The sequence below is a fragment of the Protomyctophum bolini genome, assembly GCF_963924005.1.
Source record: "Protomyctophum bolini genome assembly, chromosome: 5".
In the NCBI taxonomy this organism is placed as follows: Eukaryota; Metazoa; Chordata; class Actinopteri; order Myctophiformes; family Myctophidae; genus Protomyctophum; species Protomyctophum bolini.
The window spans coordinates 33,679,715-33,692,825 of record NC_137866.1 but is presented as its reverse complement, the minus strand read 5'-3'; the positions used below and the strand labels follow the sequence as shown (position 1 = coordinate 33,692,825).

Sequence of the window (13,111 nt, the reverse complement as noted above, 5' to 3'; positions counted from 1 at the left end):
ACACACACACACACACACACACACACACACACACACACACACACACACACACACACACACACACGTCCTACACTTAGTTGTGACATACACAAAATCTAAATCTCTCAATGGAAGAGTAGGGAGACTATAGGCTACCTCCAACTGCAGATGTACTAGTTAAAGTTGTATTATACTGTGCCTCTACACAGATTGGTTAAAATAAGGTTAGATTTATTCTCCGTTGCAGCTACTGTAACTGCAGTTGGGGCTGCCAATTCATTAAAGAACAGCTGAGGAGAGATGCTTGAGACTGGATAGAGGAGTGCAGGGGTGGTGGGGGTGGATTACCGGGAGACGGGAGTAGAAAGAGTGAAAGAAATTCATTTGAATTCGTAAACACGGGTCCCTGGTGCACGGCCATTGCTTCCGACCCGCTGATCGCCACAAATCTCATTTGCTCCTTTGTGCCGCATCAAAACAAATGACTCCGAGGTGTTGCTTTGAGCCAAATTTCTAAGCAAGTTTTTTTTATTATAAAAGGAACAATGTCTGCTTCATTGACTAAGATGTGTTTCTGCAAAGGCCATCTAGGACGGTCAAGTTGGTTCGGTCGATAAAACTCAAGAAATGCCAGATGCAGGTGCCCCGCTTTTGGTGAGAATTTCCGGGGTACGGGGTCCAATTGGTTTCATTTTACACTCTCAAGAGTTAAAGATCTATAAGGGTCCATTTGGTTATGAATATGAACCCTCCATCATTTAGCTGGGGACCACCATGGAACCCCCTCAAGGACCACTGGTGGTCCCCAGACCACTGGTTGAAAACCATTGCCTTAAAGAAAATCCAGAAAATGTATATAAGAAACATTTAAACTGATTGTAATGAATTACAAATGGAACTCCGCTAAAACAAACATGCAACTTTCATCTTTGTGGAGTGACGACGTGTCTCCTCTATAGCTCATAACCTGAGGAAGTGCGACACGGTGTGAGCTTTTAAGTCGGCTATATTCCACGCGCGACACCGACACACGACTATGTATATAACTCAGGCTTCCTTCCCTCCCTCCCACCAGCATGCTATAGCCAACCCCCCACCATGCAGCGCCACCCCCCCCCCCCACTCCCCCCCACCCCACCAAGCTCACACATCTGGATCTTGTGTCAAGCAGCAGCTGCCAGGCAAGTACAGGTCACCGAGGTCATGCCCGAGAGAGAGAGAGGGGTCAGGTACCTGACTCCATGTCCTGCCCTGTCTGTGGCATTGAGACTTTAACGGTAGCCTCAAAACAGGGGGGTCGTCGTTGGAGTGACTCTGTTAGCCCTTACCGGTCTTGCTTTTCTCTCTCTCTCTCTCTCTCTCTCTCTCTCTCTCTCTCTCTTTCTCAGTGTTAAATGAACACTGAGGATTTTACAGTGTGGGGCTGCCATAAGAGTTGATTTCGTCGACTAAAACTACCTTTTTTCACAGAGGAAAATAAATAAAAACTAGACTAAAATGTCAGGGAGGGACTAGTGTGGACAAGCGATCCAGTAGAACTAAAGGACAAGTCAGTCATTTTATAATAGCAAATCTACAAGCTCACAATGCGGCACGTTGTGAGCTTGTAGATCTGCTATTTTCAGGATGCAAGCAAGTGTGAAATCTGCCATTTCGACGCCATCAACGCCCGCCAAGTACATTTTGGTCGACTAAATCAACAGTAGATTGTCAAATGTCAAATCAACTATAACAAAAAAATGTCAGATGACTAACATATATCTAAAACTAAATGAAGATTCATTCCAAAGACAATGACTAAACTAAAATCTAAATTGGCTGTCAAAATCAAGACTAGCTCCCATGGCCAGGGAGCACCAGACTAGCTCCCATGGCCAGGGAGCAGTTCTGAATGCAACTCTAAAGTCCTTGGATAGGTTGTATAAATAATGATACTTTCATTTGGTCGCATTGCACGGTGACTGACTGGTTGATCGATTCACGTCAAAATACAATATGAACCATATAATCAACATATGCGTCACATCTATCATATCTTTGCACATGCCAAAAGGATAAAACCTAAAAGGCCAGATAAGAGAGCTTAATTCCATTGAGGTTGGTGCCAACCTACAGTATGTATAGCTTGTTTTGGCTTATTGTAAATGTATTCTGTGTTTCTAATGTGAAATATGCCCTGGCTCTATTTGTAATAATAAATAAATACATATTGAAATGCAGTACTTTACTTGTCACGTTTTTTATGAAAGGGCCAACTTGTCAGCCCTCAATATTTCTCTGTTGTTCAGCCAAACTGATAAACCTTACTTAAGCTGTTTCATAGAATTTCACCCACATTCTGAGTTGAAAGTTAACAATTGTTTCTTTCGGGCCCTAGACATAAATTTGTCTTCAGTTTTAGTGGTCTTTTCCAATTTTAATTTACTTTGACCTTTATTCAGAGTTTTTGAAGCCACCCATTGGATTACTAGAGAAAATAATCAAACAACCTGGTTGCCACATGTCCAAATATGTTCTTGGACTTTCACATGGCACAATGTGGGCAGTCTGTTGATGCATACATGTGTGATTTCTTGAAGAGGATAAGGAGATGTATACCCTATATACTTAGCAACACAACATGTTTGAAAGGCCATATCAGCCCTTGTGTTTATACGATATAGCTAACCAATCAGGGCCATCTACAGAGCCACGGCCGGGTGATAATCCATATTTTACGATTGTTAAAGAACAAAGCACGTAAAGTAATTTACGTAAAAGTTGTGTTATTATAATTAAAAGGCCCAATGTGTGTTTCTGCCTAAATTGCCTGACCAGTGGATGAAGCAGAATTGTTGGGTTGGTTCAGGTTGTCCTGAACTGAATTAAACTTGGTAGAATCATGTTGCTGTCTTCTGTCAGTCAATGAGGATTGAATGTTGGCAAGGATCACATGTCTGAGTGCAGTAGTGCATACTAGTATCTCCTGCCATGTTCTCTCTCTCTCTCTCTCTCTCTCTCTCTCTCTCTCTCTCTCTCTCTCTCTCTCTCTATGCCCCCCCCCCCCCCCCTCTACTAGGCCTTGATTGATTCATGTTGCTGTTGGGTTGAAAGCTCCCATGAGAGGAGCCAAGAGATCCCCCTCTAATATGCGGTGAATTTTACAAGGAGCGGTGGGCTTGAAAGTGGTGGGAAGAAAAGATCCCAGCCAAGATGTTGGAGAGTGAGAAATCCATCAGGAATGCAACCCCTGGCTCATTCTATCCCCTGACCACGCCACCATCGCCCACCTCCCCCCTCACCGCACACCTAACAGCTGTTGCTATAACTCCACAGTTTTTTTTTTTCTCCGTGGCGACTTCGAGAAAGAGGGGGAATTGTGCGGGGCACAGTAGAGCTGTCAAAACTCCAGCGAGAAGAAAGGAAGCGTTCTCTCCGGGGCGAGACTCGAACAGCTGGCCGACTTACAAGGGTGTTTTACGTATGTGTGAATGGAAGTCAGACTCATCGGGTAAATATGTAACGTGTGTAAAAAAAGGGGGGTTTTCGCCCCCTTTTTTAGTGTTGAGAATTCGAGGACGGTGCAAAGGAGAATGTTGTAACCCGCAGGAGCAGTGCCAAACGAATGCATGGTGAGAGGAATGAGATCATGACCGATGCACTTTGTCTGCTCTGCTCACATGCAGGGATGCTCTGAATATCACCGTCCATCCTCCATGGAGACATTCTCAAACAGAGACCAACCAAAAAGTAAACAACCAACCCATATAGCTACAGTATAACCACTGTGTGCTAAAGGAAACCAGCACAGCCTCTATTTAGCTGAATCCCAACCTGAACCTGACCTGTGAAGTCTTATTCATAGTCCAGAGGTGACCACCGAAAACTACAACATGACATCACGCCGTGGTGGTCACCTCTCTGTTTTAACTAACCGGTGGTTACCTCTTCACCGAAAACTGGACTATGACTAGGCCTTAAGGGCCCAAATGGACTGGTTATAGAGCGCCAAAGTCTGACGTCACTGTCGCTAGAGGGCACTAATCCACCCGCATTATGAGGATTGTGTAAACACAAACATTGTGAGGGGCACTATTATCATTATACATCATCTCATGAGCAACTGAATTTATGTGATTGGTTAGCCGATTTGCTCGTCTACAAATTACGTACATTTTCCCTTCATTGTCAATGGCATTTAATGTTTGTGTTGGCACACATTTACGTCAGATTTGACGGACATTTGACCTAATTTCTCCTTTCATTGTCAATTGCAAATATTGAGACGTGTGTGGACAAAAGCTGTATATAGCACAGGCGCAAGCGGCACTTCGACGTAGGTCGATGACTTGCCCACCAGATCTGCGCACGGACTTGTTCACTTCTCAATTAGATTTGCACGTGGGAATTATAATACAACAAAAATCGCCCCAATGATGACCCAGGTGCGGTGGGAGTGACGTCAGGATACTATAGGTCCATTTTGGTTCCATTTGTGTCAAATGAATACTGTGGATTTTACTGCATGTGCACCTGTAAGCCACCATAAAGAGGATCCCACCACATACACTGCTACTGAACCGTTGATGGATGGATCCAGGGACGTGCAGAGAGTGTTAGAGAGGCAGGGGCTGAAATCCCGTGAGAGGGCACTTTTGGACAAATAGCAGATATACAAGCTCACAACGTGTCACGTTGCGACACATTGAGAGCTTGTAGATCAGCTACTTTCGGGGCGCAACCCAGCACTCTTTAGCTAGTGGAGATGCAGTGTAACGACATGGATTTCTAAACAAATTTGTTCAACGCAAAATACTGTGTTCAAGTTCAGGAGACTTTGGGAAAAAAAAGCTATTCTCCTGAATGCTGGCATGGAAAGGTGTGGCATTTGAATTTCTTTCACCATAGTAAATGCTGCATTCGTCTGGAGAGGGCCGTTTACAGACGGGTAAAAGGGCAGGGGCTGAAGCCCCTTTTGATGTCTATATATATGTGCACGTCCCTGTGAACCTCCATACACCAAGCTGGTCCTCACGTCTTGTGTATTATCATTTTGCACAATAATAGTAATCCATTGCATGTTTTAACCTGGCTAAAATGGATGTTTGCAGTGTTCTGTGTTCAAGCTCAAACTTACAGAGGCTCGGGTCCAGCTAAGCAGTTGATGCTTATTCTGTACCACACATGTTTAAGCACCGATATCCGATCTACAAGTTCACAACGCCTCGAAAGGTGGTGTGGACCAGTGGTTCTCAACCTTTTGTCGTGACCCCCCCAATATAATCATATTTTAACTGGGGACCCCCCCCCACCCTGACAAGCACTTGGAATATGTAGGTGTTGAGGCATTACATTTAGTTTGAAACGGTTCCACTGATCAATATTGTGGAAAATAGCAGATCTACAAGATCGGCTATTTTCATAATTATTTCCTCGTTTTTATATTATTTGACAATTTGATCAATGTTTGACCAGTTTTAATAGTATAGTTTGTTGATTACTTTTGATGCAGTAACAGTCTTTTTTTCTTTCTTTCTTTCTTTTTATTATTATTATTTTTTGGCAATTCTTAAAATTCATTAAATTGAAAAAGATCATGTGGGGACCCCCCTATGGGTTGAGAACCACTGGTGTAGACATAAAAAATTAAAAAAACGGTCCAAGTACAGTCGTAACTCAGGTGTGTTTTTGACACAGAATAGAAGTTTGAAGAAGTGGTTACAGGCTAAGCATCAAGTGCTTACCTGGACCCGAGCCTCAGTAAGCTTGGTCCTCTGTGCCAGCTCCTCCCTGGTGTAGATGTCAGGGTAGTGCGTCCTCTCGAAGGCCTTCTCCAGCTCCTCCAGCTGCTCCGCGGTGAAGGTGGTGCGACTCCTCCGCTGCTTCCTCTTCAGCGGCAGGTCAGGCTCTGACTCCACGTCCGAGCCTTCGTCCATACGAGTGCCTGCGAGAGAAAGGGAAACAATCACACCATAATGTGAAGTGAGTGGTGCGCTGGGAGTCAAGCGCAGTTGTTGACTGAAGCACGCGGGTTGGTAATGACCCTTGTCAATGTCCAACGTTGTGTGTGTGTTTGTGTGTGTGTGTGTGTGTGTGTGTGTGTGTGTGTGTGTGTGTGTGTGTGTGTGTGTGTGTGTGTGTGTGTGTGTGTGTGTGTGTGTGTGTGTGTGTGTGTGTGACCTGAATCCGACCCCAATCAGCATCAGCTGCAGGGGTCAATAAATAGGTCGTGCTCAGACATACACACACACACACACACACACACACACTCCTGGGAGCGCTTGGCACCGCTCAAAAACAAGATCACAGCGAGAGAAAAGGCAACACGCTAAACTTTTACAGAGTAAAATCTTCCCTGTTCATTTAACTCAAATGGAAAGGTACTTTTACGATTTTCAGTACCTACTTCTACTCCAGGACATCTCAGAGGCAAATATTATACTTTTTACTCGACACCAATTATTTGAAAACTTTAGTTACTATAGTTACTTTGTAGAAAGTGTGCAAGACGGTGGTGAGGCCAGCTATGTTGTATACTATGGTTTAGAGACCGTCGCACAGACTCGCACTGAGGAAAAGACAGGAGGCAGAGCTGGAGGTAGCAGAGACCAAAATGTGAATGTCAGAGTTCCTGATGAACATCGCATGTCAGATGTTTTGGGGATAAAGCCAGAGAGGCCAGACCGAGATGGTTTGGACACGTACAGAGGAGGGATAGTGAGTATAGAGGGATACGTACAGAGGAGGGATAGTGAGTATAGAGGGATACGTACAGAGGAGGGATAGTGAGTATAGAGGGATACGTACAGAGGAGGGATAGTGAGTATAGAGGGATACGTACAGAGGAGGGATAGTGAGTATAGAGGGATACGTACAGAGGAGGGATAGTGAGTATAGAGGGACACGTACAGAGGAGGGATAGTGAGTATAGAGGGATACGTACAGAGGAGGGATAGTGAGTATAGAGGGATACGTACAGAGGAGGGATAGTGAGTATAGAGGGATACGTACAGAGGAGGGATAGTGAATATATTGGTAGAAGGATGTTGAGGCCTACAGTATATACAAACATTTTGGCCATTTTGACAAAAGCCAATCTACAAGTTCACAATGCATTGTGAGATTGTAGATCTGCTATTTTCAAAGTGTGAAATGGGACATTCTGCTTAATCAGTACTTTCTACTTTTGGTACATTAAGTAGCCTATACATTTGGAATTTTTGATACTTTTATACTTTTACTCGAGTAAAGTTTGAATTAACAGTATTTCTACATTGCCGTATAAAACAAGGTTTTTATGCTATTTTAACCACAAACTGCAGAGCAAATCCACAACAACAATGAGTAAACATTCACACAGAGAGCGACGGTAAATGATAACAGGGACCTCCGTAACGTTTCACCGCGCTGCGCGTCACTTCACTGTGCATTTATTTAGATGACAGAACCCTTTCTGTTCCTGTAAAATGCAATCCCACATCACTATACCCATATATTCCACAAGCCCCCGGGGCATGGAGCTGAGAGTTGGAGGAGAAGGGGATGGGGGGTGCTAATCTCCCCAGACCACCTTGGTGATCCATGTACCGCCATTCTTCCACAAAGCCCCCGGGGCGCTGCTCGCAAAGAAATACTGGCATGGTGTAAATATTCCCAATATATTTGCGTGGCTGATTTCATTGAAGCCCCCCCTCCTCCACCACCCCCTCTGCATGATGTACTGTACATACAGTTACACTGGTGTTTTTTTAAATAGCTGCAGCCAGATTATCTGATGCACACACGGTTATCTGTTTCAATTAGAACTAACATCATGAAGGGAAAAGAGCTGATCTATGGGTTCCTTTGTTTGCGATGAAATGTGTGAACAACGGCGGCCACTTTACACTGTGGCGATGTTAGCGGGGCCAGGGCGATGATGAGATATGACACCGTAATGCAACAGTGGAATGCTGTCTGTCTCGTGGAACTATATTGTAAATGACAAGAACCCTCAGAATACAGTATACCATCTGAGCGGCCGAGCACGCACGCACAGCGGCGGTTTCAAACTGTCGACACTGTCCTCTCTCTTGCACTGTTGCAAGGTGGCCACTGTTATCCCGTCTCCTCATTTCGTTTCAGGCTGGAATTCTTAGTGGTGTCCCTATTTATATTTTTGCCAGCGGTTCGGGGACAGAGCGGGGGCTGATCCCTTCTCCAAATCATTCCCCTCGGCAGCCTGCAGAGGCTCAGCTCCTCAACCAACCCCAGCCCCAACACAACCCCCCCCCCTCCACGTCTAATCCAGCATCCATCCAGCCCGTGGCTTCTCCCTCTGCGCTTTAAGCCATTCCACATTAGGGGACGGCTGCACTGCCTGGCTGCACCCTGCACCTCATAGATATGCATTGGTATAGTGGTGGTGGTGGGGGGTGGTGGTGGGGTGACAGTGATAGAGACATGAGGGTACGAAGTGGATAGGAGCAAAAGGGGGTTGAGGAGAGGATGAGGAGAGGAGAGGAGAGGAGAGGAGAGGAGAGGAGAGGAGAGGAGAGGAGAGGAGAGGAGAGGAGAGGAGAGGAGAGGAGAGGAGAGGAGAGGAGAGGAGAGGAGGAAATTGAGATGGGAGATCTATAGACTATGTGAGGAAGGACAACGCAAACGAGGAAGTGAGCAAGATTGAGAGAGATATTAAGCGGAAAATATGTAATGGAGAGTACTGGGAAAAGACTCTCTCTTTCTCTCTCTTGCTCTCGTCTGTCTCTCTTTCCTAAGTTCACCACTGTAGCTCTGACCTAGCCTGACACTGTCGATCAGCCTTGTGCAATATAGTGCAGGCTCAGCTCTGACACGCCATCTCTCTCCCTCTAATAATGTCTCCCTCGCTTTTCCAGCTCGTCTCTGTGGCGCCTCTTCAGGAGCAGCGAAACCATGACACACAGAGGGATGCACTGTCTGCGAGCGGTATTGATGTGTACCGAGATCAGCGCTTACAAAGAGAACCCAGCTACCCAGATATAGAGCCCCCAAGCACAGCCATTGGAGCCCATGACACTGCAGTGTAATGACACATTAGCTGCAGAAAGTGAATGACATACAGTGCCATGACATTATAGGCCTCAACTCGCGTTGATAACAGTAAACGGTTAACATGGTGAAGAAGATATGCAACCTACAGTATACACAGAAAGCCCAGAGTGGCTTGAGAACTTTTGAGAATAAATTAACTTGCAGCCACACGTGATGCAAATGAATGCATACAAACTCGTTTTCGCATCTGCATCTGTGGCAGAAGATGTTCCACGTCTAAGCATGCGGGGATGTATAATTGCATGCATGCATGCATGCATTGCATGTTGTTTGTTGTCTCTCTCGCGTGCGTGTGTGTGTGTGTGTGTGTGTGTGTGTGTGTGTGTGTGTGTGTGTGTGTGTGCGTGCGTGCGTGCGCGGGCACGGTGATGGCGCTGACAAGACTGACAGCTGTAATGAACACAGTAGCCATGTGGGAATGTCTGGGTGTTTAATAGAAATGTCAGCGGCCCCTCATCTCTTGTCTATTCCTGTTGGGCTCAACCGGAGCCCCCCCTGAGGGGACAGTAGCTGGAGTGCGGGGTGTGGCGCTAAACTCTTAAGTTCTCAGCGGGCGAAACACTTGAAAGCTGGTATGCATGAAGTGCTGATAATGGCCACTTACGTCGGAAGTGACACGTTTGACATAACGAGGCGCTTTTTCTTCCCCCGGCATTTAACACGTTAAGACCACCGCGAGCCGTCGTCTCAAACGGGCCGAAGATTATTGCTTACACATACAGGTGAAACCCTGCATATATACACGAAGTCTGGAGAAGTCACATGTGCCACAAGCCCTCTGAAAAAATGCTCTCGAGCGGCGACACAAAGGACTATAGGTAACGACACGCGGAGAAGGCGTAGGCGGACAATGTTTTTCCCCCACCACCCCCCCCCTTCCTGCCGGTTGTATTTGTGCGCTGCTGGTTGTACGTGCTACTTTGTTTGCGATGAGAACAAGTTTGTGACACACATTAATGGTAAATAAATAAATAAAATAAAATAAAAAAACGACTTGAAACAGAAAAGGCCCATCAAACTAGCTTAGAAGACTACGGGGCCGGCTCTGTAGTTTAATTAAACAAGGAATTATGGGATTAGTCGGAGGCTCTCATTACAGGCCACTGGAAGAGTCTCACGGTGGATGTCTTTTTGTATCAACCCCCCCCCCCCTGTCACCCCCCATCTTTCCTACCTCCCCTCTCAAAAGCTCCCGCTAGAGAATTCTCAACGGATTACATGTGGCCGCAGGACATGGGGCTGCATTAATTAAATCAATTCTTCAACCATTTTTAGCCACTCACTGCAAAGATTTGTTTTCCATAAATGAAAGGAAAAGATAATAAAAATAAATAAAGAAAAATGTATAGTATAAACAGTACATAGAACATATTTTGACGTGGGCATTTTAAAGAATGGGTTCTTATTTGTTGTTGTTGATGTTGTGGGTGGTGGGCTGGTGCAAGAGGACGGGTGGTGGGGGTTGCAGCCTGGGCCGGGCTGGGCTGGCTGCTGCAAAGCGATTTGCTGCTAACGCGGCGTGACAACACTTGAGGCCGGTGCAGCGGGCTATAGGATCACTCTCCTCCCAAAGGCAGCACAGCGCAGGCGCTGTGCTGCCACAGCCTTTTCATTCCAGCGACAGCGTCGACTTCTTCATGTTTGTTTTCCCTCCATATGTGGATTTAAGGAGACTGAAGAAGGGTGGGCAGAGGTTGGAGGAAGAGGGGAGTTGCAAAATGGCATATCCTTTCCTTGCATCATTCTATCATTCTCTCTCTGCATCTCTTTCCCTCTCTTGTCCCACATTACATTGTTGCCTGCCTATTCTATCAAACTCCAGCACACATGGCATGCGTGCGTAAACAGACACATGCACGCACACACACACACACACACACACACACACACACACACACACACACACGCACACGCACACGCACACGCACACACACACACACACACACACACACACACACACACACACACACACACAATCTTTTAGGTTTGTCATTTATTTTGCATGTTGCTTGGAAAGCAAAATCTAAGAAATGATTTGGAATGTAAATTACAGGGACTGGCATGCAGGCTGCATGTGTGATTGATATACAGTGGGTACGTTCTGCCATCCTGGCCATATCTCTCAGTCCCCGTCTCTCTCTCTCCCTCTCCCCCTCTGTAGCAGTGACAGGCCTTAACCTATAGTGCACGGTTTTTGGTATCACACGCTGCCAGCAGCTCCATACAGGCACTGTGTGGCAGGACAATAAGCATCGATGCCATGGAACAAAATAAAGTTTGACAGGCCAGTGGATGGCCCTCTCTTTCTCTCTCTCTCTTTCTCTCTCTCTTTCCCCGATAATGGGGGCCAGAGATTATGGTAATGAGTCAGACGCGTTAGGCCGATATGAGGGGAGGCTCAACCTGGACCTCATCTTTGTCTTCGGCAGATCCTGCGATTGGCATGCTAGGTCTTATCAGGCAAATGGGAACCATGGCGACACTCGCCACATACGGAGCCGCATGGCGAATGTGCCCCAGCATAAATAACATGTGCTATATTGCCTGTGTGTGTATCTACACGTGCATCTGTGAGCCTCATATCCAGGGACGTGCAGAGACTGTTAAGAGAGGCAGGGGCTGAAATTCCGTAAGAGGGCGCTTTTGGAATAAAATAGCTGATCTACAATCTCGCTGTGACGTGTTGAGCTTGTAGGTCAGCTATTTTCCAGGCGCGACCCCGCACTCGTTGGCTACTGGAGATGCGGCGATGACATGGATTTCTTAACAAATTATTTCAATGCAAAATGCTGAGTTCAAGATCAGGAGAGTTCAGGAAAAAAGCAATTCTCGGGTATGGCGTGGAAAGGAGAGAGGGCATTTGCATTTCTTTCACCGACGGGTAAAAGGCTGAAGCCCGCTTTGATGTCTATGTGTGCACGTGCCTGATCATATCATCCGGCACATCATTTTACATGTATGCACTAAAGTTAAAGCAGAAAAACAGACTAAAATGATGAAAATTGGTCAAACTGAAAGCTGTTGAGTCGCTGTTGTTCATCCTTGAAGTAAACATTCCGATTACCGAACAAAGACATCAGTAATTCCATTTGAACGTTCTAGGGAGGCGCGATAAAGAAAGATGTCAGACGTCTCCATGTTTATCACCAAATTAGCAGCTAATTAAATACCTTGGAGTGCATGCTGTGTCCTCTAGAGGCCTGAATTAAGCGTTCGTAAGTTTGTAACCAAAAAGGAATAAAAACATTCCCGACCTTTCCCTAATGAAGGAATTGATCTTAAGTGGGATAAAAATGAACAAGTGCTGATGTTTTACTGTAAAGAACTGAGCTTGTTAATTCTGCTTAGCAATGGTGTTTCCCAAAGGGACCATGTTGTTGTCATGGCAGGAAGAAGCTACTGCTGCCAGTAAGTAAGTGTTGCGTTTAGGCATGTCTTTCCTATATACGTAGCCAAGTTGGCTCTCAAACCAGCCTATCTCTTTGTTTCCAATGCTACAGAGAAAGTCTGAAATACAGCCCGTTCAAATTTGAGAAGAGGACATTTTTCATTAAAGAAACTTTCTTACAAACCGCCGGAAGGCAATCGACCAATCACAACACAGTGTTCATGAAAATGAATTTGAATCTAAAATATCTTAGAAGTATTTAAAACATATTTTCACATTTCCATTTATTTTCCAGTAGGACATGGAAGTCGGGAAATTAATGGATGTTTAATTACTACTGATTATCTTACAGACAGGTAGGCAGAAGCATTTAGAGATTGCTATATAAATAATATAATATAATAATAAGCAAACTGAATCCTAAACACCTGTTCCGGCTGTAAGCCCACAGAAAGACCACAATATCAATGTGTGGTCACTGGAAAAAATAAATTAAATAAATAAGCATTTTTCGAAAATATCTTGAAAATGCTTTCACCATGGAAAATACCACCGTATTTATCTAAAACATTTTACCAGTGTAAAATCAATTACTTCCAACCCACTGGGTTGAGGACCCGAAAAACTGGGTCATGGACAAAGACAACTTTAATGAAGGAATATTTCATTATTGAATATCATCGTTGGGTCCTG

At 45.2% G+C, this 13,111-nt stretch overlaps 1 protein-coding gene across 6 annotated transcripts in view; it reads right to left on the bottom strand.

Annotated features, from left to right (window-relative positions):
- Nucleotides 1-13,111, bottom strand: part of LOC308315309 (paired box protein Pax-7-like) — a 70,336-nt gene that overhangs the window by 37,196 nt on the left and 20,029 nt on the right. For all 6 annotated transcript variants that reach the window (XM_080763229.1, XM_080763233.1, XM_080763231.1 and 3 more), the window contains one exon: nt 5,703-5,902. In XM_080763229.1, the coding sequence (XP_080619355.1) occupies nt 5,703-5,902 (200 nt within the window). The remainder of the gene's footprint in view (nt 1-5,702; nt 5,903-13,111) is intronic.